The sequence below is a fragment of the Diabrotica virgifera genome, chromosome 9 (genome assembly GCF_917563875.1).
Source record: "Diabrotica virgifera virgifera chromosome 9, PGI_DIABVI_V3a".
Classification (NCBI taxonomy): Eukaryota; Metazoa; Arthropoda; class Insecta; order Coleoptera; family Chrysomelidae; genus Diabrotica; species Diabrotica virgifera.
In genome coordinates, this window is record NC_065451.1 from 35,729,869 (window position 1) to 35,754,355 (window position 24,487).

The 24,487-nt window shown below is 33.3% G+C and overlaps 2 protein-coding genes across 8 annotated transcripts in view; one reads left to right on the forward strand and one right to left on the reverse strand.

Annotated features, from left to right (window-relative positions):
- LOC114330264 (ATP-dependent 6-phosphofructokinase) overlaps positions 1 to 9,849 on the forward strand; it is a 129,062-nt gene extending 119,213 nt beyond the window's left edge. For all 7 annotated transcript variants that reach the window (XM_050662020.1, XM_050662023.1, XM_050662024.1 and 4 more), the window contains one exon: positions 2,293 to 9,849. In XM_050662020.1, coding sequence (XP_050517977.1) covers positions 2,293 to 2,434 — 142 coding nt within the window. In that variant the 3' untranslated portion in view covers positions 2,435 to 9,849. The remainder of the gene's footprint in view (positions 1 to 2,292) is intronic.
- Positions 1 to 24,487, reverse strand: part of LOC114330263 (pyruvate dehydrogenase phosphatase regulatory subunit, mitochondrial) — a 294,720-nt gene that overhangs the window by 126,185 nt on the left and 144,048 nt on the right. The gene's annotated exons all lie outside the window — the stretch shown is intronic.

Sequence of the window (24,487 nt, forward strand, 5' to 3'; positions counted from 1 at the left end):
CAAAGCTAGCCGTGCCAAAAATTACTTATGTTTTGTTTTAATCTGAATTTATATCATGGGTTTATCAATTAATTTTGATTAACATTATAAAACATAAAAATTCAGTCAAAACCTTTAACACAGAACTTTAATCAAAAATAAGAAGAATTAACAAAACAATAATAAATAAAATAAAACAATATGCTGTGTATTTATTTCCACCACTAACATCTCTACATAACCTAACTTTTCTTGTTAAGTTGACGTACACTGCAAAGGTGGGGTAAACTGAAAAGTATATCTGAATTAAGAATAGACATGCACTGGATAGCTATCTCTCTCGTTATAATCAAATATCCTTAACTCGCGTTGTAATGGTGACGACATTTGAGCAATAAATTACAACAAAAGTTTTGACAGTTTTGTGGTTTGAAAGAAGTTATAATTTTTAAATGTCAAAGTTCTAAAAATTGTAGAATAGAAATGGATTCCAGTGACGAAGAGTTACAGTTTTTTTATTTGTTTATCGTAGAGTAGATAAAATATTGTATGAAACTGTGCGTGAAGTACTTTTTGCGAACTTACGCGATGTATAGCACTCGCTCCGTTGTCGCTCGTGCTCTAAATATCGCGTGCGTTCGCAAAAAGCATACTTTACGAACTGTTTCGTAAATGACTATTTGTAGCTTATAAAAAAGCAAAGAGAATAATTCCTTCATCTTCTAGTTACAATACAAAAAGAGATATAGTAGTTGAAAAGAGTTTGTTTTTTCTTGGTACATGCGCAAATCGGTGTATTCAAATTGAAATAACAGAAACTTTCGATCTTACATAGGTGTAAAATGCTACCAATGCCTTTTGTAGTGCTTGAAAAGATCTTTAAAATGAGCAATATTAAATGTCGATTACATTCAAACTAAGCGAGATGACTGCAAAAAAAATTGATAACTAATGTATTTTAAGAAAAAATGAGAAGTATATTTCACCGCTCATACCAGAATTTAAATGCATCATTTTCCTTACCTTTTATTATAGTGTTATTTCTGTGTTAAAAAAGTTGGACGAGTTTAGAATGAATGGTTTTTGGAAAAAATAAGATCAAATTATAGAGCGCATTTTTAAATTTTTATTAAAAATCTTCATTTTTCTCCATTTAACGTGAAAATCATAAGATATACAGTAATGAAAAACAAAAACAAAATTTTTATCCAAAAAAACCCTACATTTTTGTATGGTATCTTTTTTCGTATCTCTTATTATTTTCGAGTTACATGGAGAAAAAAGGAAGATTTTTAAGAAAATTTAAAAATCCGCTCTATAATTTGATTTTATTTTTTTTTCAAAAACCATTCATTTTAAACCCGTCCAACTTTTTGAACATAGAAATAACACTACAATAAAAGGTTTTGTAGAAGGAAAACGATGCATTTAAATTCTGATGGATGAGGGGTTTTTTTGCTTTAAGGTAAAACCCACACAGCCAGATACAAATTTTGTAAAAGAGAGTGCAAGGATTTGACACAAGGATTACACTCTTCTCGCCCAGGGGCCGATCAGGGGTTAAAATGTACTTATCATTTTTTCTTAAAATACATTAGTCATCGATTTTTAACAGCATATCTCACTTAGTTTGAATGTAATCGACATTTAATATTGCTCATTTTAAATGTCTTTTCATGCGCTACAAAAGGTATTGGAAGCATTATATACATAAAATCGACCGTTTCTCTGTTATTTCAAGCTAAATACACCGATTTGAACATGCACCAAAAAAACAAACTCTTTTCACCTACCATATCTCCGTTGGTATTGTAACTAAAAGGTTTATGAAGGAACGATTCTCTTTTTTTTTGTTATATGGTTTTTATAGTTTTTGTCGTTAGATGCATAGTTTTTAAGGTATTCGCAAAATACCGTCCGAAAAGGTGTCATTTTTCAATGAAAATGGCCAATTTTCAACCGCGAATAACTCAAAAAGTATAGAGTTTTCAAAAAAAAATATAGAACAGTTTTGCTTAGAATTAGGTTCTCTAGCCACTTCCGTGGTTATTTTGAGCAAAAAATTTTCCACCCTCTTTGAAGGGGTGGGAACCGCCCCGAAAATAAAAGCGCCATAGTATATAGGGTAGACTTTGACTCATTGACGTATTATATAGGGTAGACTTTGTCTCTTGAGCTATTCCCTACTTAGTGTGAAAATATCAAGTAAATCGATGTAGTAGGATGGAATTCGGAGCCAAATACGCTCATTGACCGCCCTATAACATTTTAATTGGCATAATATTGTATTAATGAAACATTTTTCTTTTGTAGCAAACGTATTCCCAAGGAGCAGTGGTGGTTGAAATTACGTCCCCTACTTCGTATTTTGGCGAAGCACGATTCAGCATATCAGGAAGAAGGCATGTATCTGACAGTCGAGGAACATAATCAAGCCGACAACCTCTATGGTTGATCAGGCCAAATATTCAGGGAATATTTTAGTTAAAATTCTTCTCGTAAAGAATTTACACATGTTTATGAAATAAGTAAAAAAAATGACAGAAAATAAGTATCAAAATTGTGATTTCTCACAATATTTGTAGATTCTTTAGGATGAAAGTGTATTCGTTGATTTTGAAATGTTTACATTGAGTTGTTATACATATATCGCGCTGTGGTAATTCTTTATGGATGTATTTATTCTAAATATTTTTAACGGGGCATCAAAATCAGCTTTATTTATTTTATTGATATTTAATGTAGGGATTTTTAGATATACAGATTTTACAGGCTATTAATTTTTAGACACAATGGGATCATATTCTCTTGAAAGGAAATTATTTTCAACATATATTGTTATCGTATTAAGTACCTTCTTTATTGTACTAAATTAACCTTCCAGTAGTATATTTTTTGGACATGGATACTCGTGCCGGTCCAAGAGACCGCTATTTATTTAACATTGTGTTTGGAAAAATATTTTCACTTTTCATTTGGTGAACAACATGTTGGGCTTTTAGGATTAATCATACACACATAGTAAAAGAAACATTTTACTTATTACTCCTAGATTGTAGATTGTAGATTGCAAAAGGGGTCGATTGGCCCAGTTGACCTTACTACACTGCGACCTATAAGATCTTTTGTGTATACCCTACATCTATATTTTAGTCCAAAAGGTCTAGGCTTCTAAGAAAGTCCATTATCCGTTTTGGAGCTAGGTTTGTAATCTGATCAGGATCAAGGAATACCTGTTCCAGATATTTATGGCGTTGCCGAACAATTACTCTGCAATTGCAGATAATATGTTCTGACGTCTCATCTGCCTCATCGCAGAATCTACATGTCCCACTGTCCAGTATGCCCATTTTACAGAGATGATATCTGAGTGAGCAGTGTCCAGTGAGAATTCCTGTGATTACTCTGAGATCAGATTTCTGAAGCTCTAAGAGTAATTTGGCGTACCGGGCAGAGGGTCGTAATAACCTTTTTGCCTGTCTTTGGCCTGGAACATTTTTCCAGTAGGCTGCACTGAGTTCCTTTTCATATTTTCGAACTTCTTCCATTATGCGGCTTTTTGGTATGCCACAAAATGGTTCAGGTCCGATGAAAGGAGTACAAGCTCCTTCCTTTGCGAGACTATCGGCAATCTCATTTCCGACAATTCCTTTATGCCCTGGCACCCATAGCAACGTTAGTTTGTTGCGACTTGTCAGTTGTTTAAGGGATTGTTTGCAATTCCAGGCTATTTTTTACTCGTAAGTTGTGGACTTCAGAGCCTTCAAAGCAGCCTGACTATCAGATGCAATAAATATTCTTGCTGAGTTGAGGCCTTTCCTTAGGCTCCTAACTCCTTATTACTCCTAACGCAGAACTTAAATTTCTATCCTAAAAAGTCAATGTTAAGAAAATTAAAATCTAATTTTGTATTGAAATGTCTAGAGGATTATGGTTAAAAAATAATTGTGAAAACTGACATTACTCCTGGGTGCATCTGCTTATAAAGACAACTATACTACTATTAGCTGGTCGTGCTGCATCACTTTTTCCATCAATTTTTTTAACCTCACCTGCTGTTTTTCATAGTTATTAATGTCTGTAATACATTATAAATGAATAGATCAGGTAAAAACAACTATATCCAATAATAAGTATCTTTATCAATAAATTGAAGTCAAAAAAAGAAAAATACTACACGAGTAGTCATCCCGGTCTCACAGACCGTTTAACTTTTTAACGGTTCTTATATAAACTTAAACTGTGTCACACTAACGCACAACGATAGTAAGATCCATAAAGAAAAAATTTTCTTTAGCTGGCTGATTTTCTCATAAAAAAAATTTCTCCAATAATTACAAAAATTGAAGAAAGAAATCTTCTGTGTAAAAGGTATATTTATTTGAAACCCCCAGTGAAGGGCTACATTAAAAACAGAACGTTTTCGCTCTAAAGAGAGCATCATCAGTGTTCTAAGCCTAAAATAAGTATAACTATAATTAGTGAAGACAAAGTAAAAAATTTTAAAGGTTGACCAAGATAAAAAATTAGGTTATACTCACAAGCTCTACGTACTAAGCCAACAAAAATATATGGGTTAATACCCTTAAAATGTCGACTAAAAGTCTTACATTGACGTGTTGTATATTAAATGCTGGCCACAGCATAATAAACGAAACCAGCAAGGACACTCCCTGATGCCGCCTTTGAAGTTGAAAAGTACAGGGTCGCCATTTTTCGCGTAATACATCTCAGTGGTGATGTGATGTGCTGGTTCATCAGTGTTGCCGATGTCACCAACTTTATTACCCGTAAGAGATTCTTTTTGAATAATTTCTGGAATTTATGCAAAAGATTAACAATACAATCGCCATTCATCGTCAATATTTTGTGTTATGTCTCAATTATTGACATAATTCCCACAGGCATACGTATAAAATTATGTTAAAAAATATGAATGTCATAAAAGTTAAGTAAATCTGATAATTATGTATAAATCGGCAACACTGTCAATTTTCTACATTGTCTGGTACTACGCACAAAATGGCCGACGATCTGCACAGTAATAGTGCGCGAACTTTTCCCGCCTACTAGTGTGTCACTGCTGTTGCGTTTTCTATGCTGTCTCCTGGCGATGGATGAAATTTAGAAAGATGCCTCAAGGCATCATATGACTATTCCGCGAGCATGTGGGTGGTTGAGTCGATTTCTCTGTCTTCACAAAGAGAAAGGTGAAAGTCAACTGATTACAGGTGACAGGTGTGAAAGCGTTTCTGACTAATGACAATACAAGACAGACAGTGTAACATGAAGTTTTGTGAACTGATATGTAGTTAGGTACACTAGCCACTAGTTTTAAAAATTATTTGTAGTAAAATTCAATAATAACAACAAACATCGTGTGCTGGGATTACAAGTATTTCCTATTAAGCTAACAAGAATAATAGGAAATACTTGTAATCCCAGCACACGATGTTTGTTGTCATTATTGAATTTTACTACAAATAATTTTTAAAACTAGTGGCTAGTGTACCTAACTACATATCAGTTCACAAAACTTCATGTTACACTGTCTGTCTCTTACTGTCATTAGTCAGAAACGCTTTCACATCTGTCACCTGTAATCAGTTGGTTTTCACCTTTCTCTTTGTGAAGACAGAGAAATCGACTCAATCACCCACATGCTCGTGGAATAGTCATATGATGCTTTGAGGTATCTTTCTAAATTTCATCCATCTCCAGGATTTAGTATACAACACGTCAATGTAAGACTTTTAGTCGACATTTTAAGGGTTTTGACCCATGTATTTTTGGTGGCTTAGCACGTAGAGCTTGTGAGTATAACCTAATTTTTATCTTGGTCAACCTTTAAAATTGTTTACTTTGTCTTCACTAATTATGGTTATACTTATTTTGGGCTTAGAACACTGATGAATCTCTCTTTAGAGCGAAAACGTTCTGTTTTTTAATGTAACCCTTTATTGGGGTTTTCAAATAAATATACCTTTTACACAGAAGATTTTTTTCTTCAATTTTTGATAGTAAGATAGTTGAGCAGGTACTGTGCCTTCCTTTCTTAGTTTCTTTCTTCCCCACTTTCTCCAAAATCAGACATTGAACTGTCACGCGGACTGTGAGACCGTGCGCGACTACTGGAAGGTTAATTTGAAAATTAGATCATCGATGCCAGTAGAATTGTTTAAAATATTTTTATGGGGTATTGCTGCCAAAAAACTCAGGTTATTTTTTTAGGTTATCTCACTTTAATCAACCAGTACATGTTTTGTTAAGCAAAGTCACAAAAAATCCTTTGATGTCGATAATATCGTTTTGATCTAAAATTTGAAGTCGCTTTTATTGATGATATATTATTTAATGTTCTTATTTTAAAGAATAAGGTATTTTCTTTATTTCTAAATATTTTTTATAGAGGAAAGCTTAAATATTGCAGCACATATGATTGTCTGCTGCTTGATTTTGCTAATTAATATTTTTTCAGCTAGTACTTTATTTAATTTAATCTATATTTTATCTATATTATCTATATTTTAAAAAGTGTAACATATTTTCTTTATAATATTAATGTTTTTACTTTTTATATAAAGCCAAATACTTTTTTAATATGTTGAAATGCTCCTTTACTGGAGTGTGGCTCGTTGTATTATTTTAATTCAATTCTACAACCTTTTAATACATTACGGGAAATCGGTAGGCGATAATTTAACATCCTACGAATTTCATTGTTTTTCTATATCATATCGCAATCTTTACACTACAACCAAAATAGGAATAGACGTGAGCTGCGCGCGAACCGTAGGAGGGATGCAGAATTCATTTGAGGCTTAAATTACAGAGTTGCTACGATTACTAGCGTCCTATTAGAGGTAAAACTCACTAACTACACTTTTCAGAAAGTGGAAAAAAATCGATTTAAAGGTACAAATTGTGTTTTAAATTCACCTGACTTGAATATTGGAATTTTTTAAGGCAACTTTACAGAATAAATAAAAACAAATATCTCAAGCCATGTTTCGTCACAGGAACTATGATACAATCAATATTAGATCAATTTTTGTAGTTGATAAGTTTTTCCATGAACACAATTTTTGGATATTGATATCCTATTAGAGATAAAACTCACTACACTTTATACTTGATGAATTTTTCCATGAACACAATTATTGGATATTGAGAAGTTAATGAATTTGTCTCCATAAACTATCATGACTGAAGTTATGATTCAAAATTCAAAATAAGTAACAAAAATGCATTATATTACAAAATGTTAAACCTAAAACAGATTATCTAACCTCTCACGGAACTAAAGCTGAGTCTCTGGTAATGGTAATGAATGATAATGAATAAAATGTTAATAAACAATTAAATAAATTTCTACAAAACAGTTCCCTCTAGGTATAAAAAATCACATGCGATAGGAACAGAAGTAAATTATTGTTGAAATATCAACATCCATTTTTATAGTTTCTAATTTATTGTTTGAAAGATCACTAAGTACCGATCCGGCACTCCAGATTGTAAGGAAAAATTCACTAAGTGCAATAATAAGTTTTAATGAATAAAACGGGATAATACCCGAAGGTTTGCTGTATACCATCTAAGTGGTTAAATAAAATTTAACTTGAAGTAAAACACTCCTTGGTGTAGTTGGTATATTTTAATAAAAATTTAAAAATCCAAAAGGATTACGTTCAGATCGTTTTCGGACTTACCAGTCCATCATCAGTGAACTCACTGTCCTTGCTAAATAGCCACAATGCCAAACACTGGTTAAGTTGTATGTTCCAACTACATAGTAAAGATTGTAAAAGAATATGGCCTAAATTGGATGCCAATGGATTACTTCCAGCAACACGATGCTCTACTACATTACATTAAAAGATTTTTTATGTGATTAGGTCTTCATTGAACCACGTTTAGTCTGTCAATGATCCAAGTTTTAATGAATTTTACCCTGAAACCGAAATTCACAATAATGCACTTAGTGAATTGTACCATAAATTATCTCGGCAATTAGAAGAGTTAGAGCCTCAGGTGACTTCTCCAGGGCTGGGCAGTACCGTATTGAGTTCAAATCGATGAAAATGTCAAAATCTCAAAAAAGTGCACTTAGTGAGTTTTACCTTTAATAGGACGAAACATTGACTGAATTCTTTTGAAATGTTTTTTATGAATCACTGTTTATAACAATATAATCATTGTTTATAATCCAACCAAGCTATTTTGACCAGTCTGTAATTTCCGTCTTCTTTGAATATTCTTAAAATATTTATATCGTAAAATGTTTTCCGTTAGCATCAGTTAATGGCTCCTTTGAAATGAAATCATCCTCACTTTGCCAGCAATTTTTTTTCACTCTTCGACGGAAAATATTTCAAGCACTCATCCGGCAATTTTTGAAGAGAATTAAAAGTGAAATCTACATTTCATGTTCCAACATAATTTTTTAGTGCTGCCCAAACAAGCTCTTCTTCTTCTTTAGGGGACCGTCTTCTTAGCGAAGGCTGGCGATAAGTTCTGCAAAGTCTTTGAAAAGTCTAATCCTGTTCATTTTTTTATGTTGCGCACCCAGGTCATTTGTCGTCTACCCGGGCCGCGTCTTTTTTCTGTTTTCCCTTCTATAATAAGTTGAAGGAAGTTATACCTGTCGTGTCTAAATATGTGTCGAACATACGTGTTTTACGTTTCTTGACAATTTCTGAGTTCACGTTCTCTACAAGCTATATCGGGTTTAAATCTGGATGATGTGGAGGGAGCCTTAATACATCATGGCCGTTATTTGTAATATGGAATGAACAGCAAATCTAACATATTTCGGGTATGTAATTTTATAATGGCATACAGATCTGGCTTGAGCATGTTAGCAGGAAAAGGGATTCTAGCTTTTAGTCAATATATATCATTTTACTCTTTACTATTGAAAAGGTTGGTGCTTTATCCTCTTGAGTATTATGATAGGGAGCATTGTTTATTACGATGACATCGTTGGGAGATAAATTACTAAACAATTTTTCTTCTACCTAGTTTTTGTAGTTGACAAAATTCTTATCATCATGGTAATCACCCGATTTAGTTTGGTACTTGTTACACACAGAAAATGCTACCCAAAAATCGTATTATAATCCACTATTCTTTTTATTAGATTGTTTATCAAATTACTCGTTATTGTAGTTACACGCTCCTGTACTTTTTAAATGTAATTTTTTAGATTAAATGAAGAATTACAGCACGACCAAATTCACTTGTATGCGCAGTGGTGTTGAGGTTCGGTTTTTCCAAATTTTTTGAATTGTATTTTGGTAACGTCTCGGCAAGTAAAATACCTGCACAGTACCAAAGTAAATTTGAGAAAATGTGGAAAACCCGAACGTCAACAATAGTGCGCATTCAAATCTCAAATACAAAGTACATATGAATTCGGTCGTGTTGTACAAGATTCAAAATCACTAGTATTAAAAATTGAGATTCGCAAAACTTGGCAACGTCGCGAAAAGTGGTACTGAATAAACTGAGCGCTCTGCGCCGTAATTTGAAACCTGCCAAGCGCGCACAGTATGTTAACGTGTATTCCTATTTCGGTTTATCTGTTATAGAAAAAAAATATCCATGGTGTTCTTTATTAATAGCCTCATTTTGTTTTTTCTTTTTCGATTATAGTATAGAGTCTTGAAATAACTGATTATTGTTTCAATTTATTTATATGAATGTATTTTTCATGTGATCTATACGTCCGTGATTTTACAAATTAAGTATTATTCTCCATATATTTATTAAAAAGCCGAGCGTTACTTTAAGTACTCGAAAAATTGTTATTAATTTTAAAGTATAAAAAAACAGATATATTGTGACATAATAAAAATGTTTGAAAATGCATTATCGTATGCTGCTCATTTTATATCCTGTCCTATACCTATTGTCCTTTAAATGGTTTAGTTGGTCTCTGTCCTAATGTGTATAAAACAAGTTTGGATATATTATTAAAACCAGTTATGTATTTACATTGCAATTATTACGAGGGTTGTTGATTTACTTTTGGTGTAAGGTAAGGTAAGACAAGAAGAAAAGAGGAATGGAGTAATGACGAGATACTCAATATGATGGAACAACGGAGACAATGTAAGAGCAAAGATAACAATAATAAATACAGGGAGCATAACCACGAGACCAGGAAGATGAGAAAGCAGGCAAAAGAAAAATACTTTGAAGAGGAATGCAAAGAGAGCGAGGACCTTCAAAAAAGGTTTGATATATTTAATCTACACATGAAAGACAAGGAAATGGTAGGACTAAGAAAACAAAATCTCTCTGGTAAACTTCTGGATAGACCCGGGGTTACTATAACGCAGACTGATGAGTAAGCACAATGCCAGGCAGAATACATCGACGAACTGTTCGATTATGAAAGAGGGGACCTGAAACAGAAAGAACTTACTTCATAAGAAATAGGTTGAGATATCACAAACTCTTAAACCAAATTCATATTAGGCATATTACCCCTAGACTGATTAACATCGATCTTTATCTGTCTTCTCAAAAAGAATAACGCAAGAGAATGCGGCAATTACCGCACCATTAGCTTGATGTTCCATGTGCTAAAGTTACTACTAAATACTCCAGGGAAATAAGCTAGAAATAGACCATGTTCGGGACACTCAAAGATCCAGGTAGCTGACTAATTTTTTAGGTATTGTAGACCTATAGGAAGAAAACCTACCTGTTTACTGCCTTGAGTTCGCGTCCGTTTTTTAATTATTAACAATTTAGTGCAAAAATAGCGATTTTTTCCATTTTTTGCACCCCATTCAAAAGCTAAATAGTTCACATAGAACTACAAAATTTAATTTTTTAGAACATTGAAACCCCTTCAAAATGCCGAATTTTTGAATTTAAAAAGTTAATTTGTTGCTACGCAAACTGCAACATAAGTGAAAATCGTTATTTGTTAATAACTTTTACTAAAACTACTTTAGAACTTAAGTGATTCACCCAAAGTTGGGTATTGGGGTTCTTAACAAACACTCAAAATTTGAGACCGATCCATTAATTAGTTTAAAAGTTATTCTATTTGTTTACACCAGAGACCTTTATTTTGCAATAACAAGACAGAAAATAATGAAGATAGGGCAATTCTGCGTATGTCAAATGAAAGTAGAAAAGTGATACTACCAAAATGTACTAAAAAAAGATAAAAAATTATCTAACGTAGTTAAAAATCCCAAATTTTTGACATTTTGCAGTTTATAACATTTAGAATAACTTTAAAAATATTACGAGGGAAACGAAAAGCCCTAGATACAAAGTTTACTACCTTTTAAACAATTAGAATAATTGAAATAAAAATATAATAAACAATATTTTAAATCCGAGACTTTTCGTTAATAAACTGCTTTCTGGCTGCATCCCATATCTCCGGATTTTACAATATATAATCACATAGAGACGACGAAATAGGAGAAAGCAAATAGAGGACACTTAGGCCACGCATTTACCTTCTCTTCGTCTAGGAAAAGGACCGAAAGACAGTTTCTAAATACTCACAAATTGAGTAAAAATGAAAAAGATAAAGGGTTCAAGGCAGGTTTTGTTTATATTCGATTCAGAGTTGGACTACCATCTCCATATAGTAACTATTTCAGCATCCTTATGCATCATCAGTGAAGATTATGCAGTCACAACTCTGAAGGGAATACAAACATTCTGCCTCTTTTAAAGCAAACCATCGCGATGCGATGAACCCGCCTTTTGAGACGCAATACAGCGACATCTCTCGTATTACGAGGAAAACGAAAAGCCCTAGATACAAAGTTTACTAGGTACCTTTTAAACAATTAGAATAATTGAAATAAAAATATAATAAACAATATTTTAAATCCAAGACTTTTCGTTAATAAACTGCTTTCTGGCTGCATCCCATATCTCCGGATTTTACAATATATAATCACCTAGAGACGACGAAATAGGAGAAAGCAAATAGAGGACACTTAGGCCACGCATTTACCTTCTCTTCGTCTAGGAAAAGGACCGAAAGACAGTTTCTAAATACTCACAAATTGAGTAAAAATGAAAAAGATAAAAAAGGGTTCAAGGCAGGTTTTGTTTATATTCGATTCAGAGTTGGACTACCATCTCCATATAGTAACTATTTCAGCATCCTTATGCATCATCAGTGAAGATTATGCAGTCACAACTCCGAAGGGAATACAAACATTCTGCCTCTTTTAAAGCAAACCATCGCGATGCGATGAACCCGCCTTTTGAGACGCAATACAGCGACATCTCTCGTATTACGAGGAAAACGAAAAGCCCTAGATACAAAGTTTACTACCTTTTAAACAATTAGAATAATTGAAATAAAAATATAATAAACAATATTTTAAATCCAAGACTTTTCGTTGATAAACTGCTTTCTGGCTGCATCCCATATCTCCATATATTTTTATTTCAATTATTCTAATTGTTTAAAAGGTAGTAAACTTTGTATCTAGGGCTTTTCGTTTTCCTCGTAATACGAGAGATGTCGCTGTATTGCGTCTCAAAAGGCGGGTTCATCGCATCGCGATGGTTTGCTTTAAAAGAAGCAGAATGTTTGTATTCCCTTCAGAGTTGTGACTGCATAATCTTCACTGATGATGCATAAGGATGCTGAAATAGTTACTATATGGAGATGGTAGTCCAACTCTGAATCGAATATAAACAAAACCTGCCTTGAACCCTTTTTTATCTTTTTCATTTTTACTCAATTTGTGAGTATTTAGAAACTGTCTTTCGGTCCTTTTCCTAGACGAAGAGAAGGTAAATGCGTGGCCTAAGTGTCCTCTATTTGCTTTCTCCTATTTCGTCGTCTCTATGTGATTATATATTGTAAAATCCGGAGATATGGGATGCAGCCAGAAAGCAGTTTATTAACGAAAAGTCTTGGATTTAAAATATTGTTTATTATATTTTTATTTCAATTATTTTAATTGTTTAAAAGGTAGTAAACTTTGTATCTGGGGCTTTTCGTTGTTTTCCTCGTAATACGAGAGATGTCGCTGTATTGCGTCTCAAAAGGCGGGTTCATCGCATCGCGATGGTTTGCTTTAAAAGAAGCAGAATGTTTGTATTCCCTTCAGAGTTGTGACTGCATAATCTTCACTGATGATGCATAAGGATGCTGAAATAGTTACTATATGGAGATGGTAGTCCAACTCTGAATCGAATATAAACAAAACCTGCCTTGAACCCTTTTTTATCTTTTTCATTTTTACTCAATTTGTGAGTATTTAGAAACTGTCTTTCGGTCCTTTTCCTAGACGAAGAGAAGGTAAATGCGTGGCCTAAGTGTCCTCTATTTGCTTTCTCCTATTTCGTCGTCTCTATGTGATTATATATTGTAAAATCCGGAGATATGGGATGCAGCCAGAAAGCAGTTTATTAACGAAAAGTCTTGGATTTAAAATATTGTTTATTATATTTTTATTTCAATTATTTTAATTGTTTAAAAGGTAGTAAACTTTGTATCTGGGGCTTTTCGTTGTTTTCCTCGTAATACGAGAGATGTCGCTGTATTGCGTCTCAAAAGGCGGGTTCATCGCATCGCGATGGTTTGCTTTAAAAGAAGCAGAATGTTTGTATTCCCTTCAGAGTTGTGACTGCATAATCTTCACTGATGATGCATAAGGATGCTGAAATAGTTACTATATGGAGATGGTAGTCCAACTCTGAATCGAATATAAACAAAACCTGCCTTGAACCCTTTTTTATCTTTTTCATTTTTACTCAATTTGTGAGTATTTAGAAACTGTCTTTCGGTCCTTTTCCTAGACGAAGAGAAGGTAAATGCGTGGCCTAAGTGTCCTCTATTTGCTTTCTCCTATTTCGTCGTCTCTATGTGATTATATATTGTAAAATACGGAGATATGGGATGCAGCCAGAAAGCAGTTTATTAACGAAAAGTCTTGGATTTAAAATATTGTTTATTATATTTTTATTTCAATTATTCTAATTGTTTAAAAGGTAGTAAACTTTGTATCTGGGGCTTTTCGTTGTTTTCCTCGTAATACGAGAGATGTCGCTGTATTGCGTCTCAAAAGGCGGGTTCATCGCATCGCGATGGTTTGCTTTAAAAGAGGCAGAATGTTTGTATTCCCTTCAGTGTTGTGACTGCATAATCTTCACTGATGATGCATAAGGATGCTGAAATAGTTACTATATGGAGATGGTAGTCCAACTCTGAATCGAATATAAACAAAACCTGCCTTGAACCCTTTTTTATCTTTTAAAAATATTGTCTGTAGAAAAAATCATTTTACATATTCGAAAAGTTGGTATTTTACACAAATTTTTAAAAATGTAAATTTTTTTATTTGAAAATTCGTGTTAAAATACTAGCTTTTCGAATATATAAAAATATTGTTCCTACGCACAATAGTTTTAAAGTTATTCTAAATGTTTATAAACTACAAATATTCAAAAATTTGGCATTAGGATTTTTGATTATATTAATTAATTTTTTATCTTTTTTAATACATTTTATATCGATTTTCTTTTATTTTGCGATTTGCGAAGCAACAAATTGACTTTTAACATTCAAAAATCGGTATTTTGAAATTTTTTCAGTGTTTTAAAATTCAAATTTTGTAATTTTATGTCAACTATTTAGCTTTTTAATGGGGTGCAAAAAATCGGAAAAATCGCGATTTTTGCACTAAATTGTTAATAATTAAAAAACGGACGCGAACTCTAGGCAGGATACCTATAGGTAGGTTTTCTTCCTATAGGTCTACAATAACTAAAAAAGTGGATCTTTCAGTGTCTGAGAAAATCCTTATTTCTCTGGACTAAAAAGCCGTCTACAACCGAATGTATCACAAAATGGACAAATACATTAATGATACACAATTTAGGTGTGGCAAAGGCCTAATAACGCGTGAAGATCTTTTTCAGTTACTATACTGATACAAAGGTGCATGGTCAAAAATCCCTCTTTTAAAGAAACCCAAAATTCCTTAAATAAGCTGAAAAATCACAAAGCGCCGGGTACGGACGAGATACCAGCAGAATTTCTGAAATATGGTGGAGAAACACTTCATCGCCAAGTCCACCAATTAATAACACAGATATGGTTAGAAAAAAGGATACCAGCAAGATGGAAGGAAAACATCATAGTGCCCATCCACAAAAAAGGGCACTAAACAAAATGCGCGAATTATAGAGGAATTTCTCTCCTAAACACGGGGCATAAAGTCCTCTCAAACATCATTCTTAGTAGACTAACCCCTTATGCTGAAAATGTCTTGGGAGAGTATCAAGCCGGTTCTAGGGCAAACAGATCAACAATAGATCAAAACATCATAGTGCCCATCCACAAAATAGGGGACAAAACAAAATGCGCGAATTATAGAGGAATTTCTCTCCTAAACACGGGGCATAAAGTCCTCTCAAACATCATTCTTAGTAGACTAACCCCTTATGCTGAAAATGTCTTGGGAGAGTATCAAGCCGGTTCTAGGGCAAACAGATCAACAATAGATCAAAACATCATAGTGCCCATCCACAAAATAGGGGACAAAACAAAATGCGCGAATTATAGAGGAATTTCTCTCCTAAACACGGGGCATAAAGTCCTCTCAAACATCATTCTTAGTAGACTAACCCCTTATGCTGAAAATGTCTTGGGAGAGTATCAAGCCGGTTCTAGGGCAAACAGATCAACAATAGATCAAAACATCATAGTGCCCATCCACAAAATAGGGGACAAAACAAAATGCGCGAATTATAGAGGAATTTCTCTCCTAAACACGGGGCATAAAGTCCTCTCAAACATCATTCTTAGTAGACTAACCCCTTATGCTGAAAATGTCTTGGGAGAGTATGAAGCCGGTTCTAGGGCAAACAGATCAACAATAGATCAAAACATCATAGTGCCCATCCACAAAATAGGGGACAAAACAAAATGCGCGAATTATAGAGGAATTTCTCTCCTAAACACGGGGCATAAAGTCCTCTCAAACATCATTCTTAGTAGACTAACCCCTTATGCTGAAAATGTCTTGAGAGAATATCAAGCCGGTTCTAGGGCAAACAGATCAACAATAGATCAATTATTCACGCTGAGACAGCTTCTAGAAAAGGGATGGGAGTATAACAGACCCATACACAATCTCTTCATAGACGTTCGACAGGCATATGATAGCGTAGAAAGAAGCCAAGTATGGAATGCCATGGCTTCTTTCTCAATACCAAAGAATCTCATTCGGATGACCAAAGTCTGTATGGAGGATCGAATATTTAAAGTACGTGTAAATATTAAACTGTCTGGCAGCTTTGAAATCAACAGTGGACTTAAACACTGTGATGCGCTATCTCCACTACTTTTTAATCTTGTATTAGAGAAAGCCATGAGGTCGACCGAACTAAAAACAGAATTGCTATCGGTTCAAGGTCCCAAGCTATTGCTAGCATACGCAGATGACATTGATCTCGTTGGAGACTCTATCCTACCCATAAAAGACATTTTCAACATGGTGGAAGGAGCAACAAGTGAAGTAGGGCTGAAGATTAATATATGTGTATAAATAGAACGACACGAAGAGACAGAATAAGACAAAATGTGACAGTCAACACCTTCAATTTCGAAAGAATACAACGTTTTAAGTATATCAAGGCCGTAATCACAGCTGACAACGATGTTACTGAAGAAATTAAAGACTAAATCCAATCGGCAAATCGCTGTCTGTTCGCAATGGATAAGCATATAAAATCAAAAAATCTTACAAGACCATGACCAAAACAAACGAAGAAAAGCTCAGACGTTCTGAACGAAAAATACTTAGAAACATTTTCGGACCCCACCACGACATTAACACAAACTAGTACCTATAGTGTCAGAACCAATATCGAATTAAAAGCACTCTACAATGACACCGAAGTATGTACAGGGTGTTTCATTAATAATTGTCCATATAGTAACTGGAGAATCCTTAGCACAAAATACGAAGATTTAACCTAAAACACTTAAATAAAATGTGGTTCCTTACTAAGTTACAGGGTGTTTTATCTAAAAATTTAAAAACTATTTTTGCTCACCATTTTAAAACTATACGACGTATCCCTTTCATACTTGGTAAAAAGTGCGACTACTATACATCCTACTAAATTATGATAGACAAACATTTCTAGCTACTACCAGAGGCGTACGACGGGGATAGTGAATGGTTGACCCTTCTCAAATTCTACGCCACTGGAGGAATAATTATTTTAGTGCCATTTTTAGATGCTCCAATACTTTCTACGTGAATAATATACTCTTCATTGGTAACGATAAAGTCATTAGTTTTCGAGATATTTGAAGTTAAATATGAAACGGCACAGTTATTTTGATTAATTTATGATATGATTCATATAATTAAAATTTAAAAATTATTTGTACCCAGTACTTGAAAACTTTTTGGCTTATCCTGATCATACTTGGCAGAAAATAAAGGTACTGTACACCGTACTAAATTAAGATAAATATACGTTTCTAGCTACTACCAGAGGCCTACGACAGGGGATAGTAGCTGGTTGACCCTTCCCAAATTCTACGCCACTGACGAAATTGCTATTTTAGTGTAATTTTTTGATTTTCCAATACTTTTTATGTAAATAATATTCTCTTCATTCGTAACGATACAATGAATAGTTTTCGAGATATTTTTTAAATTGAAAATGAAGCGACACAATACATTAATCAAAATAACCGTATCGTTTCATTTTTAACTTCAAAGATCTCGAAAACTATTGACTTTATCGTTACGAATGAAGAGTATATTATTTTCATAGAAAGTTTTGTAGAATCCAAAAAATAAACTAAAATAGCAATTCCGCCAGTGGCGTAGAATTTGGAAAGGGCCAATCATTCACTTTCCCCCGGCGTACGCCTCTGGTGATATCAAGAAACGTTTGTTTAACATAATTTAGTAGTTTGTACAGTACCCATACTTCCTGCCAAGTATGAAAAGGATACGTCGAAGAGTTTTAAAATGCTGAGCAAAAATAGTTATTAATTTTTTAGATAAAACACCCTGTAACTCAGTAAGGAACCATATTTATTTAAGTGTTTTAGGTTAAATCTTCGTATTTTGAGCTAAGGTTTCTCCAGTTACTATATGGACAATTATTAATGAAACACCCTGTATAAATAGGCGGAAGATCGGACTTCCGGTCCGGTCTTACAGACCTAGGCGGAGGATGACTCTTTTAGACCGGTCTGTAAGACCTGCCCGAAAGTCCCATCCTCCGCTTGGTCTGTAAGACCGAAAGACCCATCCTCCACCCACTTAGGAAAATTCCCATCCTCCGCCTAGCTACAGGATAGATCACTGATAACAACACACGGACGGAGGAACAAGGATCAACGATAATAACATTCAGAAAGGATAGGGTATAGGATATACAATTTTCAGTCAAGTGTAAAATGGATAAGTGGAGAGTTGTATTTCAAGATTACCAAAGATTCAAAAAGAATAATAGTATGATAAAACCTAAACGAGTTAAATCAGAAATAGCCGTTGATAAGGTGGAAGCCTAAAATAAGAAACACCGTTAGATAAAAGGAAGTCTGAAAATAAATATATCGCTAGTATAAGATAAAATAAGAAAAACTGTTAATTAAGACCGGAAAGCTTATCAATAACAAGAAATGACAGGATATATTATCACTGCAATCATTATTATAAATAAAAGATTATTACAGCAGTATTTAGTTGTATTCAATACTTTGTCAAGATGAGGTGTGATCAGTGTCAACGAGGCTTTGCTAACAAAAGCAATTTAACTTTGAAATCTAATGTAATTTACTATTTTATTTGAGAATAAAATAGTAAATATTAATATAGGAAAGAAGGAAAGGAAATACAAAAAAAGTTTGAATAGTGTTTTTATTGTTAAATATTACAATTATATACATACTGCGTCATTTTGTTAATACTAGTAATTTTTTTGTTAACCTGGTGTATTGAAAATTGTAGCTGGCGCTTCTTTCTTGTAATTCTCTGTAGGTCTGCCATGATCGGCTCTTCTTTTTCCAAATATTTTTCCAGTTTTTGTTCTAGAGACATTTTCTTTTTCATTTTTTCACTCAATGCATTGCTACTTATGTTATTAAATTTAGCTACAATTCTTTTTACCTTCTGATCCTTTGCTTTTTCCAGTTGAACTTGATTTTTATAGAGATATAAAGGCAGTTTTTGTTTTCATTTTTATAGTTAAAGGTTTCGTTCAGGTCTATAGAGCCGTCGGTACTGGATTGATATTCTTCATCATCATCATCCTTTTGTGAAAAAAGAAATTCTGGGGCGTTTTGTTGAGTTTCGTTGGTTGATGGAATAGACGTTTTCTCACCATCCGATTGTTGAACTTCAGTAAATATTCATCAATTTCTGAATCACTGGAAATTTGGTCGTCATCACCGTTATCTTCAACTTCTAGTCTTTCAGCGCTCGTGGCATCAACTTCTAGGTTGGTATCAAGTCTTTGAGGACTGGTGGTATCAATTTCTGGATCGAATGGTTCTAATTTTATTTTCGGTGTTGATGAGGCTATAGATCTTTTTTATAAAGGATCTATAGCCAATAGGTTTTACGTCAGCTGGATCATCTATAAAAATTAGAGAGTCACTACTTACATTGAGTTTTTCTACTCGGTTTGATTTTTCCCATATTTTATAGTGGGAAGTCAGTTTAACTGATTTTTTGGATTTTGGAGGTACTGGGTACTACACAGTTGTTAGTTTTCATTATGACTTAAAATAACTTTAAAATGACAAGAAAATGAAAGTTGTTGTATTTATACTTACGATCTACCGCTAAAATATATTAAATCTGTATCTATTCCAGAGGTTCCAAACTTTTTTTCAGTTGTATAATTTTTTTGTATAGGTTTCAGAATCCTACTATTCAGAAAAAGAATATATGTTTAAAATATTGCCAAAAGTTTTTATATTATACATTTATTTCAATGAGTTTAGAAATTTGTAGTAAACAGAGTGAAATTGGCAGTTTATATTTTTTCACAGAGCACAGTCCTGTCCCACTGTTTGAAAAGTGCTGATTTAATATTCGCCTGTGTTGTTTCCGTATTTGATAATCATATTTTAATTATCTTGAGTAAATATTTTTGGTTACTATATTTAAAACAAATTTTTAGATAAAACCCCAATTTATAGGATGAAAGCAATTAATTACTAATTCCTTACATTTGAAATTGCATCACTAATTTTTCTAAAACAGGATTGACTTTTGCTCACTATATCTAGATGGAATTTGCACTAAACAGCAATTTGCCTAATCTTAGAGGATGTAAGCAATTTGTCCTTAGAGGATTTTGCTTTAATCTGCAGCTGTGCCATATTTATTTTTAATTTACTAAAAATGATATGAATGGAAATTACATCATTGGTATTTTTCCAAAACCAGATTAGTCAAAAGACTTTTCGTTAACATATCCAAAACGGATTTGATATTTATAAATAGTATATGTAATAGAAAATAAGACTAAATTTTTACCTATTAGAAATAAAAACCCAACGAAAGGTCGGGAGTTCGAATCCTACCAGGGGCAGAAATTTTTCATTTATTATAAATTATTAAATGAATATAGTTTCTGCCCTTGTGAGATCGGTACTCACCGGAGGGACCGCAGACGTTCGGAAACAATTAGCGTCTCTTTGCAAAGACAATGACGTCGACTTTGCAAAGTAACAAGACACTTACTCAACACACACACTACACATTACTCCCCTGACTTAGTGATGTGATAAGTTATACAATTACGTGGCTAAAGGTTCTAGTTCTAAACCAATGCCAGAATCAGAGAAAAAAAAATAAATAAAAACCTTAGGATAATTTTTTTTGAAGATCATAGACAAATACACAATTTATAAATAAACTGTTTTGGAATTGATATATTAAACTTGAGTATACCATTGAGGTTAAAAATGAAATAAACCTGTTCGTATTTCACCAAGTTTTATTATTTTCAATATTATAAAATACACATCTTTCTGTGTCACTCCACTCCTGTTTAAAATAGTTCTTTTTGTAAGGTAGATATTGGTCCAGTTCATTTCTTATTTCTCTCGGAATTTTTCACCAAACAGAAGGAGTAATGTACTCCAACAAAATTGAAATAATGTTTTCTAATTGACATTTTTTTCTGAGATGCCTACTATTACTGATTTAACTCGTTTAGGTTCTATCATACTATTATTCTTTTTGAATCTTTGATAATCTTGAAATACAACTCTCCACTTATCCATTTTACACTTGATTGAAAATTGTTATATCCTATAAGCCTTTCTGAATGTTTTTCACCCCTTTTGGGGGTGAAAAAAATATTCGTCCAAAGAAAGTCAGGAAATGGATAAACTGGCTAATTTTAAGTAACTTTTGTTCTATAGAGGTTTTTCACCAAGTCAATACTTTTCGAGTTATTTGGCAGTGAAAAGGTTCATTTTTTCAACAAAATAAGCACGCTTTTGGACGTTTTTTCGCAAATAACTCAAATAGTAAGAATTTTATCGAAAAAACATTCTTAGCAAAAATATAACCTGTAAAAAATTTAAAAAAAATGGTGTATATATCACGTCTCTACACCTAGTAGAAGCAGCGAGTTATAGCTAATGAAAAATAGGTTCATATTCGTCAAATTCCAAATGGAATAAATACTTTAACGTGAAATAACCAAAAATGAAGCACATTTCGGGGAAAACTCATTACAACGTATTTAAATTGTTTAAAAAAACTTCATTTTTGTTTTATAAAAAAAATTTCTAGCATCAAAATTAAACAAGTTACGCTCAAAATAAAGTTAGTATCTTAAATTAAATTAGTATCTTAAATGAACTTAATCGTTACGACTTCACAAGTTTCTTGACTCGTGTATATATTGTTTATATGATCTGTAAGTTTCATCGGTTCAAAGTCCTTATTATTGAAAGGGCTGTAGTCAAAAGGGGTTGAACGAGTCACTGATCACGAATGTATGCAAATTTAGAAACACCAAATCTTAATCAATTTTTGTCCTAACAGAAAAACAAAAAAATACATGATATTCAGAAAAGCAAATCTGACTTTTTGTTTTTCGAAATTTTTGGTATCTCTAACAATTTTTAAGTTATTTTGAAAAAAACGTATTTTTCAAAATTTAACTTTTTAAAAATTCTACTTTGAAACCAAATTTTTTCAAAAATAAGCACTTTGAATCGATGAAACTTACAGATCATATAAACACAACATAAGTAAAATAATTTGTGGAGCGGTAACGATTCATTTCATTTAAGTTGCTAATTAGAGGGTGGTCTTCCCGATTTTTTTTTGCTAAAAAAAAGGGACCAACCTTATTTTGAGCGTAACTTACATAAATTCAATGCTAGAAACTTTTTGTAAAAACAAAAATAAACACTTTAAAAAAGTTATAATGGGTTTTCCCCAAAAAGTGCTTAATTTTTTGAATATTTCACGTCGAAATATTTTATTTGAAATTTGGTGAATATGAATCTATTTTTCATTGGCTATAACTCTGGTTCTACGAGATCCAGAGACCTAACGCGTACACCATTTTTTTTTTACTTTTTTATAGGCTATATTTTTGCTAAGAACGTTTTTTTCGACAAAATACTTACTTTTTGAGTTATTTGCAAAAAACCGTCTAAAAATGTGGTTATTTTGTTGAAAAATGAACATATTCACTCGCAAATAACTCGAAAAGTGTTGACTTGGCGAAAAAGCTCTATAGAACAAAAGTTACTTAAAATTATTCAGTTTACCCATTTTCGGACTTATTTTGGACATATATTTTTTCACCCCCAAGAGGGGGTGAAAGTCACCCCCAGGGCAAAAGCACACATCGGCACAATATCACTTTTTTTTATATATGTAAGCTATACGTATGCCAAATTTCATGTCAATCCAAGCGGTTCTTTAAAATTTAGAGCAAAAACCGTGAAATAATGGACTACAAGTAGATCCCCGGCAAATGAACATGCCATTTGACCCTAGGTTGATGGAAGACCGAACAAATTGGAAAGAAGTTGTACAGTCAGCCAAGACCCACCCAGGGTTTCACGTCAATCAAGATTTATATGCGTGTTTTGTTGATTAAAATAAACCATTCGAAAAAGTGAACAATTAATTAATATCCTGAAATCAAAGAAGATAGACAACAATGAACTACATACAGATGTTCGTGACCAACAGCTGTCAGAGTAAATTAAAAAATTAGACGAAGGGTGAGACAGGGATGTGTATTGTCGCCAATTCTTTTAATACCTAGCCTGAAGAGATCTTAGACACTGCCATCTTAACCTAAAATATTGAAGAAAATCGGAGACTTGTGACCATAGAATAGTGTTGTTTCTCGGTCGACAGTTATAGGGCTTTTCATCGATTATCATTTGTTTCGAGCTTTTGTCATGTGTCACATAATATTAATATATCTACGTCATACGTCTTTGGTTTGTATCATTGGTATATACCAATAATAGAATGCTATAATAGAATAATAGAATTCTATGCAGGTTTCACATGCATAGAATAAAACGGACCAGACGTAGCACTTCAATACTCTTAGACGAGTGTTCAATGACAGACGAGAGAGATATAGCTGGTTCTAATTGATTATGCGGAAAAAGGTCCAAGGATAATAAAAGCAGAGGTAGACGTTAAATGGCGGCATAGTATATGGGGTTCTCATGTACATCAAATATCGTATCGATAGAAAATAAATAAAGCCAGGATTAAACAGCACTAAATAGGTAGCAGTGTTGTCATCCGGGGATATCCAATGTCTTTTCTTCCAAAAGCTGTATTTATGATTTTCATGGTTTAGTCTATTGAACAATCTATTAGCAGTATGTTTCATTTGAAGTTTCGTGTTTACTTTTCCTTCCTATATTTTTCGGGAAAATCACTCTACTACACAACAAGTCCATCGAATAGTAAATGAAATATCAAAAACTCTCGAAGAAAGGAAATACTGCAACGCTGTATTCCCAGATATCTCACAAGCGTTTGACAAAGTTTGGCACAGAGGTCTGCTTTTCACAGAAAAATTAGCATTATCTAGTAACTATTTCCTCCTAATCAAATCCTACTTATCAAATAGATATTTCTCTGTAAAATTCAAAGACCAACAATCCAGCCTCTGTCCTATTAACTCCGGAGTTCCGCAAGGTAGTCTTGTCGGGCCGCGGCTTTTCTCACTCTACACAGCCGATATACGAGAGTCTCATAATACTACGATCGCTTCCTTTGCTGATGACGTAGCAATACTAGCTGTAAATGAAGATCCCATACAAGCCTCACAAGACCTGCAACACCATCTGAACATACTCAGTGAATGGTACACAAAATGGCGAACAAAAGTAAACTAAACAAAATCATCTCAAATAACGTTTACCAACCGCCACAACACATGCCCACCTATTAGAATGGAAAATGTACGAATACCAACAGTAATAGATGTTAAATACCTTGGCCTCCATCTTGACCAA